Source organism: Cynocephalus volans, chromosome 14 (genome assembly GCF_027409185.1).
Source record: "Cynocephalus volans isolate mCynVol1 chromosome 14, mCynVol1.pri, whole genome shotgun sequence".
Taxonomy (NCBI): domain Eukaryota; kingdom Metazoa; phylum Chordata; class Mammalia; order Dermoptera; family Cynocephalidae; genus Cynocephalus; species Cynocephalus volans.
This window is the reverse complement of record NC_084473.1, coordinates 45,972,758-45,984,985: the sequence shown is the minus strand read 5'-3', so window position 1 is coordinate 45,984,985 and position 12,228 is coordinate 45,972,758. Positions and strand designations below refer to the sequence as shown.

General features: G+C 40.1%; 1 protein-coding gene across 2 annotated transcripts in view; it reads left to right on the top strand.

Moving 5' to 3' along the window:
• Positions 1 to 12,228, top strand: part of FSHR (follicle stimulating hormone receptor) — a 161,699-nt gene that overhangs the window by 101,912 nt on the left and 47,559 nt on the right. For both annotated transcript variants that reach the window (XM_063078636.1, XM_063078635.1), the window contains exons 3-4: positions 8,651 to 8,725; positions 11,336 to 11,410. In XM_063078636.1, the coding sequence (XP_062934706.1) occupies positions 8,651 to 8,725; positions 11,336 to 11,410 (150 nt within the window). The remainder of the gene's footprint in view (positions 1 to 8,650; positions 8,726 to 11,335; positions 11,411 to 12,228) is intronic.

Sequence of the window (12,228 nt, the reverse complement as noted above, 5' to 3'; positions counted from 1 at the left end):
AACAGCAGCCAACTGGTGTGCTCACCACAAGAGGCAATACAACTCAGCAAGACATAGTAAATACTGTGTCACTTATGGAAAAATGGTCACTGGCTGAATGAGGTCAAATATAGATTTAGGAGGAGGATTTTTTTTTTTTTTTCTCATTGACCAAGCAATGCTCCTCATGACTCCTAATTAATCAGCCAATAAAAATTTACTGAACACCTACTGTATGTACCCACTTTTCTTCAGATGGTAGGTGTAAAACTCTTACCCTGCCCTGATGGGAAGAGCATTTATTGAGCAATAAATAGCACTAAGTAGCATGCAAGGTGCTAGACTTTTACCTTAGATATTAAAGTAGCAGAGATGACAACAACAAACTCCAAAATGTCAGAGGGTTTAAGAACAAGTCTATTTCTTTCTCATCTAGTAGTCCAGAAGGATCCCAGGGCAACAGCAGCTTTGCTGTCTTTGACTGTGGCTTTCAGGGTTGTCATGGGCACCTCCAGCCAACAGCTGGAAGGCAGACAGAGTGCAGAGGAGCACACAGGGGGGTTAAGGGCCAGGCCTGGAGCAGCTCACATCACTTCTGCTCACATTCCATGCTCATTCCTTTCTTCTCACAACACTGCAACTAACAGAAAGATTGACTGGGGAGTATAGTCTAGCTGCGCACCCAGCAATAAAAGGGGGAAAATAGATTTTGGAAGATAGCTAGAAATCTATTCCATTGCCATACATTATCTCCATAAATCTCACAAAAACCCTAAAAGGTAGATATTATTGTCCCCTTTGAAATAAATAAGTGCCATGGGTGTTCATTGACTTGTCCAAGGTCACACAAGTAGGCAACGATAAAGCTAGAGTTTGAATCCAGGCCTGACTGGCTTCCAGATTCATGTTACCACTCACATGCGTACGTGAACAAAGACAAATATGAGTCAGCAGGGCCCCGGTAAGACAAGGCCATTAGGGAGATTACTCGTGTAGAGCATTTACGGCTGTGCCTGCTACACAGCAAATGTCTAATAAAGGTTAATTATTATCACCATCATCATTATTCCTGCCGCCTTCAGTTACACAGCTCAGACTTACAAGTGTCCCAAACCTATAAACAGTTTGCTGCCCCTTGTGTGTCAGAGGCTGCTACAGCCTCCCACCTCTTTTTGTTTGACCAAAGCTGGCAGGTAACACTGAAGCCAAATGACACAATCAACGTTCCTTTCCTTTCTCCTCTACACACAATGTCCACACCCTTACTATTCCAAACCCTTTGTCTTTCATCACTAAAAACTCAATAAATTCCTGTTTAGACAATTTCTGGCTGGTATACACGGAGTAATAAAGGAATCGACTACTTTTTGTAGCTTCCAACTCTAATCTGGTTCTACCTCCAGAAAATCTCTTTCTTCCCTCCTTCACTTTTTATCATCCTCTTTTAATTCCATTTGTTTTCCCAAACAGTCCCTATGCATAGCTCCCAAGCACAAGTACCAGCCAGACTTCCATATCCAGGGAGAGATGGACTCATAGGCCCCCAGGATCCACTCCACTCTTCTCTCCACTTGCCACTCCATTCTCACTGTCACACATATTATATATATAACCTTGAATTTACTCCAAAATTTTAAGTGAATCATTGGAATACTTAATTTGTTTGCAAAAAGAAGACCCATGACCCACATCAAACCATTCCTGAGTCATCACATGACTGTTAAGAACTGCTGGTCCAGCAGAAATTGCAAAGAGCCATAATTATAACAATGTGGTGAAAAATGAAGGGAGGTTTGCAAGAAATACTGAAAAAAGGCATTGAGAGGGTTCAGAGCCTGTTTGGGCATTAAATGGTGAAGAGAAGTCAGAGATGACCCCAGGACTAAAAACTTGGGTGGGTCCAATGGACAGGTAGGGATGTCAGACAGAGCTGTTGGCTTGGAGTTGTACTTGGGGAGGGGGAGAGAGTTGGGAGATGAAAACAATCAGCCTGATCTAGTCTAGTTGTCTGTGACAGGTTCACAGAAAATGTGGTGAATTATGCCACAGGTAGTTGCATACATAGGACATTGGTCCAAGAGGGAAGCTTATTTCAATGACATGTGATCATCAACAGAGAGATCCTAACTAAGGGGGTGTGGGGGCTGAGGTGGCCCAAGGGGGCTTCAACAGGGAAAGCTTGAGGGATGCCAAGGCAGGGCTTGAGAAATTTGACACTTAGAGAGGGTATGATTGGGAAAATATGGTGTATGGGAAAAATAATGAAATGTATTGAACCTCTGCTGTTAACCCGGCTCTGAGCTGGGAACTGGCATCCTTCCCACACATCCCTTCACTGCTGTTCTACTGATTTTGCTTTTGGCTTTTCATGCACATGACTTTTATCCAACCAAACTGCAGATTCTTGGAAGGCAAGGGCGCTACTTTTCACTGTCTTATGTGCTTTATACTTGCATAGACATATACTAAAAAGGCACTTATCATATGAGTTGCTGCTTGTAACTTTGATTTATGTGTGATATCAGGGAAGTTACTAAACCCCTGTGTGCCTCTTTTTCCTCTTCCGTCAAAGGGGCAAAGGTGGCCCTAATTCACAGGGTTGTTATGAAGATTAAGCAACTTAATAAATGTGAAGCACAGAAAAATTCCCTGACATGTAAGTGCTTAATAAATGTTGAATTATTATTATTATAAATGTTGAATCTTAAATTATGACTGTGCATTTTAGACCCCTTCCCTCATCTTCTGAGGGAAACAAGAGAAATATACCAAAATGTCAACTACTTAGTATTTAAGATAAAACTAAGAGTGGACACAATAGTTTGTCGTTGATGTATCTGAAAGTGAGTTGAATTGAAATTTCTGAATTAGGCTGAGCCACTGAAGGCACTTTTATCTCCATCTCATTTGGGGGATATCTTTAGAATGTCTTTAGCAAAGACTCCCTTGACCATGAGAAGGAAGCTGATCTGGGAAGGTAGGACAGTAGCAGATAAGTCGGAAGGAAGGCATCTACCTGCTGCACCTGAGGAGGTAAAAAGAGCCCTTTGGCAATGTCCTTAGCACATCTGCCAACATTTCCCACCACATACTGACCCTCTCCCTAGGGGAACAGCATGTTTTTTAGGTTATAATTTCAGTGAAGGAGATAATCCATCTTGGAGAACCTACATCCTCTGCCTAATCTCCTTTACGTGACCAATAGACCAGATGGCCAGTCTCACTGTAAGACTCAGAATGTGGCTGGAGTTTGTGACAATGCCATAGCCTTGTTTAAGAACTTAAGTGATGGGCTTAATGAGGAAACCAGGATTTCTATATTCAAAGCATAAAGAAGTATTCCTAGGACATTTGCTAGCAGAGATTTCCCCCAGCACAGAGGTTGACTAGCCCACTATCTCCCAGCTGCAGATGAATTCAGTCCTAAACTCCACAAAGAGTGGAAGGCAGGCTATTAGGGATAACTCACATGTAACTCAAATAATATCTGAGTTACATGTGACAAGCATTGTGCTTTCATACATACCATTTCATTCAATCCCTTTGACAATGCTGTGAAGTAGTTATTCTTCCCGTTTTATAGACAAGGAACTGAAGCTCAGAGAGACTCTGTAAGTTGCCCACAATTATAGAGCTAGTAAGAAATGGAGGCTAGGAAGAAATTCAAACTCAGGTCTCCACTTCATTGTAAAGTCTCTGGATCTAACTTTAAGTGAATTCTAAATTAGGATGGGAGTGTATATTTTGAAAGCTTGATAAACTTTTCTGGAACACATTTTCATGGAAATTTTCACCCACCCTCATCTGTATTCATTTAAACTATAGAGCATATTTCCAGAAGAATTGAGGGAGTAGATGTGGTAGGAATACAGAAAACTACATGTTTGATACACACACACACACACAAAATATGTTTGTCTAATATATGAATTATATATATATCATATATATTATACATACATTGTATTACATATATGTATTACACATATTATACTATATATGTGTATATATATACATATGTACTATATATAAATATATATAGGTGTTACACATATAGTTGCATTGTGTATATTGCATTCCAATATAATGAGATATATAAATGTGTATTACATATATAATTATAATATATAATTTATATATCATACATATAATATATACTATACATAAATACACGCATATCTCATTATAGTGGAATGCAATATACCAAGAATTCATTTTATTTTTTTTAACTCAAATGTAGCCCATCAAATAAAAATAGCATGCTGTTAAGGAAAGCCTCGCTGAGTTAGAGATGATCGATAAAACTCAGGACCCACTTTATTCATCTCTAAATTCCCAGCACCAGTCTCAGTGCCTGCAACACAGAAGCTACTTAATCAAAATTTGTTGAACATTTGTTGAATTATTTTTCCACTCTTTAAAGATACACTCCAAGTTTCTGCTAAACAAGAAGTTTCCCTCCTGTGTGTATACACAATTTGCTTTGCAAATACTCTGTTTACTGCAAGTTTTTAAGAACACAGCTTTACTGTGCAAAAGCAAAGGTGAAAAATCTTTTAGAATCTTTCAAAGATAATTCATTCATTCATCAAACACTTGGCTGGAAGGAGGAATACTAAGATAAAAGGTAATGTTGCTGTCCTCCAGGAGTTCTTTGCCTGGTGAGTGAGACAAACTAGAATGCAAACCCAATGCAGTGTGTGAGGACCAAAGACGGAAGGTGTAGGGGACTCAGGGAGGAAAACGTTCAACTTGGTTTAGTCTGAGGTTATTAAAAACAAAAGAAAGAAATTTGATTCAGTGAGTATTACAAATATTTTCATGCAATTAAATCTCTAATGTACCCAGTTAGGGAGGAATATACTGGATATATTGTAGGAAAATGCCCTGGGAAGAGAGAGGCAGGGGAGGAGGGAAAAAATGGGGAAGAACCAGTTCAAGAATATCAGGAAGAAAGCAAAGAAGTAGTTTCTGTGAGTATTTGATTTCTTATCAAATCCCGTTCTACAATTCAGGTCATTGAAATGCTATGAGGCCTTTAACCACTGGTCACAGCTCTTCAGCTCTTCTTTATCCTATAAACTTGTAGCTACTATGCCTGGAATGAAACAGTCCCCACATTTCGCAAATGATGATCAGCTGTAATAGTGGGCATGTTAGTATTGCTCTGTGATAGTTTGAAACTTTATGCTGAACCTAACTGAATTCTAGATGATCATTCACTCCCTAAAGTCCCACCTACAAGAAAACGTTCCACCCCTCCATCAAACATACTTGTAAATGAATACCACTCCATTGACAAGAAGAATGCAAATCTGGAGAATTCGATAGTGGCTCTGAAACCCACTCCAGAGAAAATGCCCTGATAACCCTCAGTACCCCATGCAAGTACATTTCCCCTCCCTTCATACAAATGTGGAATCATGCACAGAAGGGACCTTAAAAGTTATCTTCTCTAATCCCCAATCAGATGCCTTATGAACCCCTACAGTCACCAGTTCTCTCCTTTATTTTCTCCTCTATGGGTGTTTTGTCAATTTAAGGATCTCATCTGGTAGCTAGAGAAGGGCTGGGAAAAACTGTGACCCAGAAAAGCAAGGATAAAGGCATTAATATAGCATACCAAATACATGCATGTGTCTCTTACATGCTGTATGCTGGTAAAAATCCCCAGGAAAAAAGCTTCGATCATAGACAAGCTAGGCTTGTCAGTCATCTGCTGGACTTGGGCACTTTGTCTACAGAGAAAGGATGAATGAATACAGTAGTAGATGAACTTCTCCTTTGCAGTTTAGCAGGCACCATTCATAGTCCTGAAGATTCTTTTCCTTCATCTACCCATCCATCCATTCATCCATCCCACTAATCATTTATTGAGCACTAACTACATACTAACTCATCACTAGATGCTGGAGATACAAAGATAGATGAATAAGATACCATCCAGGAATCCAAAGTCACATTGGGAATTAGACAATGACAAAAGAAAAAGAAAAAGAAAGTAATTACAGAACGCTGTGGTATTTGCTTTCACTGAGAAATGAGAAAAGTCTGGTGAGAACCTGGAGGACAGGAGAAATTCAGTGATGATAGAGTAAAGGAAGACTTTTCGAAAGGAGTATAGATTTTTTAAAATCAAGTGGTTTACTCATCCCACTCATGTGTATGGATGTGTGTTGGGGAGAAACGTCTGGTAGGGTATTAGTACAATTTCCCTAGAGAACTTTGCAATCAAAAGTAAGGTTTTGAGACCAGCTCCAGCACCTGAGCTATCAGAAATGCAGAACCTCAGGCCCCATTTGAGAACTTCTCAATGAGAATCTGCATGTTCACAGATCCCCCAGGTGATTAATGTGAGTTAACATTCAAGAAGCACAGTCCTAGTAGGTGAGGACAGCCTCATCTCTAGAAATAAGCCTTCTACAGAACATCTGTGCTTGAAGACAAAGGCCCATTGCACTGTTCTCTTGGAAAGGACTTAACAAACCATCTCATCAACACCCTCATTTAACAGTGAAGAATCCAGGGTCCAGAGTGTCCAGTGTGGCCTGGGCTTGTAGAAGAAAGTAAATCCTGCTAGAGATGGTTTTGCATACTGGCAGGGACATTTACTAACATGGAGACCAAAAACGCCAACTTCACAGGCATGTCAAAAAAATCACAGAGAATGTATATAAAGTGGCTGGTAAATAGTAGACACCCAACAAATGATAACAGAAATAACTGGAGACAGAACTGGGTTAGCCCGGAACAAGGTCTCTGAGTTTCTTAGTAAAGCACTTTCCTGCTGCTGTACCCTGTTCACCTTCTCCCAACCCTCATCTTGCCAAGGGCTCACCCACCCCCCACCCAACTCCAACACCCTCTTCCATTTTTGAAATTGAGGCCATAAAATATGAACTACCTTCAAAAATAATTAACTCAGAAGTGCTTCTTGGCTTGTTTGTTCTAATTTCTTTTTGTCAAAAAAAAAAAAGAAAAATCCAGATAAGGCAATTCTCAATACATGAATTCAGGCAGGGAGATATGTCTACTTTCTGGCAATATTAAGCTATTACTATGAGTGGTGATCAAGCCTGCTGCTAACTGTTAGTGAACCTGAAATAGCTTTTGAAGAATATAACCTCATTTATGTTTAAACCCTCCCTGTAACCTAGTCCTTCCCTCCATGCCTCATTCTTCACCCATGTGACTCTTTCACTTGACTCCTTTAAATGTTATAATAAATGCCTTCTTCTTCCTCATCTACCATCCCCTTCCCCTCCTCCTGGATCCTGTACCTCCCAGAACTCCCTTCACTTGCAAGACAGAGAGCAAAATAAATGGCCAATAGCCAACATGTTCTAACAGGAAGGAAGGAAGGAGGGAAGACATACCACTTTTACCCATGTTCATCTGTGAAGACAAATTTATCAAATAAATCATGAAAGATGCTATCATAGAATAAGAGGAGCTTTTCTCTCACAAAATGTCTCCTCATGCATGGAGGTGTGTGAGAAGTGGCCCTGACACCCCAGTTGACAAGCCCCAGATGTCATCAGCCCCCTCAGAGACAGCTGCTGCTCACAATCACTCCTCCCCTCCCCCGACCCAGGCCTCCTCCCTTCTCTGTGCTCCAGGCCTTTCCCTTTATCAAGAGCCTTTCTAGAACTCTTCAGCTAAATCTCAGGCTAGCAGACCATGCTTCTACCTCAGTCAATTTGAATGCCTGCTGCCTGTGAGATTTCCTGAGACACTCTTGGCTGCTGCATTAAAACTGTATGAGAGTCTTCCTAAGGAGGCCTAATAATAGCAGGTTTCATCTGTGAGCCACTTTATAAATATTAACTGATTAAGCCACCCTCTTTCCTCACAAGCTCTGGGTTTCTGCATAGTGGACTTCATTCTCCACTGCCCTCAAATTCCTCCAGGAGAAAAAAAGCTGGAACCTAGAGGATCTTTTCTAGGTGTTTTAGGCCATACACCATTAATGACAAAGGCCTTACGATAACAACCTCTACTTGGTAATGTCATGGAGAAGGAGGGGATGCATGTTTATTTTAATCTGGCTTTAGGAGGTGAGAACCTCATCAAAGCCAGATTACTAGCGAGAACTCGACTCTGTTCTGGGGCAGGGTCACCGAACTACAGTCTATGAGCCAAATCCAGCCTGCCACCAGTTTTTATAAATAAAGTTTTATTGGAACACAGTCAGGTTCATTTATATGTGTTATCTATGGCTAAAATTGAATAGTTGCAACAGAGATCAAATGACCGGCAAAGCCAAAAAATGTTTATTGTCTAGCCCTGTAGAAAAATGTTTGCTGATCCCTGGTCTAGAGAACTTAAAGGCTGTTCTCATCCTGTAGGATAATCCCTAAAGTGAACCATTACCCTGGGCAATTTTTTTTTTTTTTTAATGGCTGGTCAGTGCAGGATCAAACTCTGGACCTTGGTTGTTATCAGCACCACAACTGAGCTAACTGGCCAGTCCTGGGCATATTCTCCCATTGTTCTGTAAGTATTGACATCTAATATGTTAGTTTTGTCTCATTACTACAACTGACTTCTTTGAGGGCAGGAAAGGAGTTTTTGTATATCTCTTGAACACTCCTAGACACAAGGTTCTACACTGAGTCCTAAAAATGTTTATGGAGTATAACTGAACTGATTTATGTTTCTTCCTCCACAGAGAGATCTCTCAGAATGATGTCTTGGAAGTGATAGAAGCAGATGTGTTCTCCAACCTTCCCAAGTTACATGAAATGTAAGCAAGAAATCTGGGGGGTTCCTCATGGCTGTTCTTGACAATAGTCTTAAAGTTCTCTTATATTCCTGCAAGGTCCTGGCTCTGCTCTGTCCCCAGATCCCTGGACTGTCATTGTAAGATGTCAAAGTCAGCCTAAATGGTACTGTCATTTATCTCTGTCTGGTAATCCAGACACCAGCCTGGAACCTAGTCTCACCCTGTTCTCTGACTCCCAGAGTTTTTTGTATTAAAGACCCAAGAATGTTGCCCAGTGACTATGAGCAAGTATCTCTGTCTCATCCTCCCATTCAAAGTCATTCCACAGTCAGAATCTCAGATAAGTCCCACATGGTGCAGTTGGACTTGGGTAATACTAGTCTGGGTACCAGCCTGTGCCATATACTCACCATGAAACCTTGGCCAGTACACAGAACCATTGAGACTTAGTTTTCTCATCTGTAAAACTGGAATAATAAAATTACACATCTCATAAGATTACTGTGATGAATAAAGGAAACGATAAATGTAAATTAGATCTAGTGCTATCAACGGGCATGTAGTAACTATGTTACAACAGTCCTTGGTTCCTCTACTCCAACAATCAAATTTACATTCTCTTGTTAACGTTCCAGTTTCATATGCATTTCAGTACACACAGATCCATTTCTGTTTCCTACCAGTCTATAATTACCATAAATTAATTCATAGAATCAAAGACTATTAAGGCCAAAAGATACTTTAGAAACTGTCTTGTCAAAATTTTTCCAAAGCGTATTTTGTATATCATCAAGAACTCAGAAAATTACTTAGAGTTTTTTAAAAAAGGAAAAAGATTCTATGGTCAAATAAGATTTGGCAAATAAAGTTAGACAGATTCACTTATTACAGGAAAACTTCTCAGAACCTTTAATATGCTAACATCCATTTAGAATCTCCAAAAAGAATATTGTATTAAGGGTTTCTCAACTCATGTCACTGGAAATGTTTCTTTTGTGGAACATTTATCAACATCTCACAAAATTTGCATGGAACACATTTAGGAAAGCCAATGAATCACTTCCTAATTTTACAGATGAGAAAAGAAAGGCAGAAAGAAGTTATGAGGTTTATCTAAAGTCACCCAGCTAAATCCATATCAGGAAAAAGACATGAACATAAGTCTCCTAACTCTTTTGTATCTTTTTAAAAAGTAAGGATTTTGGTTTTTGCATTTTCCAAGTATCAGTAGGGGATGAATACAAATATGTGAATATTTTAAAAGTAGATACGTAATAAAAGTATTTTTTAAAAATCATGGAAAAATAGAATTCAAAGGTAATGTGAATCTTTCCATGAGCTTTTTGAAGACCCCTTGTATGCATGGGAATTTGTTTTGGAATGACACTCAGTCTGTCCATTTTGGCAGACCTACCCTGCCCCATTCCTTCTTTCACTCACTCTGCCTCCCATCCTCATTCTTTCTCCTTATCATTAAACCTCTGCAACTGACGCTTTCTCTCCATCTCCCCATTACCCTCATGCTCCTTCCTTTCTTCTCTCTCTGCTTGGCCTCTTTTTACCCTAATTTTAAAAAGACCTGGCCAGGGTCTCAGAACCCACAGAGGTTATCAGAGAAATGAACCAAAGAGCAGCCAGCCCCATGGGCAGGGTCAAGCAGGCATCCCTCAGAGCAGTTCAGTGGGCAGTGGCACTAATGGGGTGGCTCTTTCATCTCTTTCTTGCATGGAGAGGTGCTCACCCCCATGCAGCACTGGCTGTACTTAAAGCGATTAATTGCCTGGTACTTGGATCTGGGTAGCTACAGGTTACTGCAACATAAAAGCTAATGAAACAGGGAGGAAGTAATTAACAGAGAGCATCTCTGCAAATATACATTGATCCAGCAAGATGAAGAAAGAGTGGGCTCTCTCTGTTGGAATCTAAATGTGAACATGCTCACCTCCAGTCTCTTGATCAGGAGACAGAGTGGGCCAACACGGGACAGAAGTCATCACTTCCCATGAGCTCTGAGGGAGCAGCCTCTTTATAGCAAGAAGTGAATCCCAGCCTGTTCCCAGCTACTGTCTGCTGATTTTGTGATTAAAACCAAAGATAGAGATTGTTTTTCTCCAAATCTTTGTTCTTCTTTGCCATTTCACTCTCTTTTTCTCTAATCTCCTTTTGCCCCCTCACTCTTTTTCTTTCCCTCTCATCTTCTTTCTATTCTCTCTTGCTTTTCATCCCTTTCTCTCTTGTCCCCAGACCAGACAAAAGCTCATTTTCCCAAATTAACCTCATTCATACCCTCTTAGCCTCCTCAGACACCGGGAGATCCTCACTGGTGAAAAACCCAGCTCTGCTCAGGGTGAAAATGACTCACCCAGCCAATGCTTTGTTTGCCTCTGATGTACAGGTCCCAGGTGGTAAGACTTAAATGGGACACAGTTAATATTTAGTTTGCATAGTTTGGTATACTCAAAGGCACTGCGTGCTTCCTCAATATTTGTTGAAAAGATGGATGGATGAATGGGCGAGTGAATGGGTGATGGATGACTGGTTGTGACTTATTGGTGTACTCTGCACAATGTGAAAACTGCTACAGCATTCCCCACTGTTCAGTTCACGTGCATATTCTTTCCTCTTTTACAGTAGAATCGAAAAGGCCAACAACCTGCTGTACATCAACCCAGAGGCCTTCCAGAACCTTCCTAACCTCCGATATCTGTAAGAACTCATGTTTTCTGGCACCCCCTCTATGATCAAATTGTACATTTCTATTTTAGTGAAATGCCTACGTGCTATCCTGGGGAGCAATTGCTTTTCATCAAGGATAGGAGTGGCAGGGCAGAAGTGGAGGTGGAAAGATACTTGATAGTGGATTTTAGTTCAGTTTAATGAACAAATTCCACTATTATAATTACTTTTTGTTTTCATTAGCAAAAACAGACATAAGGAATGCCATTTGCATTAATGGGACTGTCGCATGGACCTCTTACAGAATTCAGTCATAATTGAGTGTTAATGAGCTGCAGCCAATCTCTGGTAGCATTTAGCTTGTGACCTTGACCTCAAAGACATTGTCTCTGTTGTTCTGCATATAGGCATTTTTCCTTTCATAGATTATAGGATTTTATTTGTAAGTGTTGGGTAACAACAGACATGGTTTGTTTGTTTTTTTCTTTAATTTTAACATTTACTTGTACATATTTGTATTGTATGCTGTTTTGTTTCAGTACGTGCATATACTGCACAATGATTCACTTAGGGTAGATAGCATAGCTTTGTACCCCTTAGTCCACCACTTTTCCTCCCCACTGCCTCCCCTCCCCACCTCTGGTAACCATTATTCTACTCTATACTTCTATGAGAACCCCTTTTTTCTTCTTTGTTTTTAGACTGAAGAGATGAGTGATATATCATGAGGTATTTGTCTCTGTGCCTGACTTATTTCACTTAACATAATGGTTTCTAGTTCCATCCACATTGTTGCAAATAATAGGATACCATCTTTTTTCATAGTTGAATAGTATTCTATTGTGTTT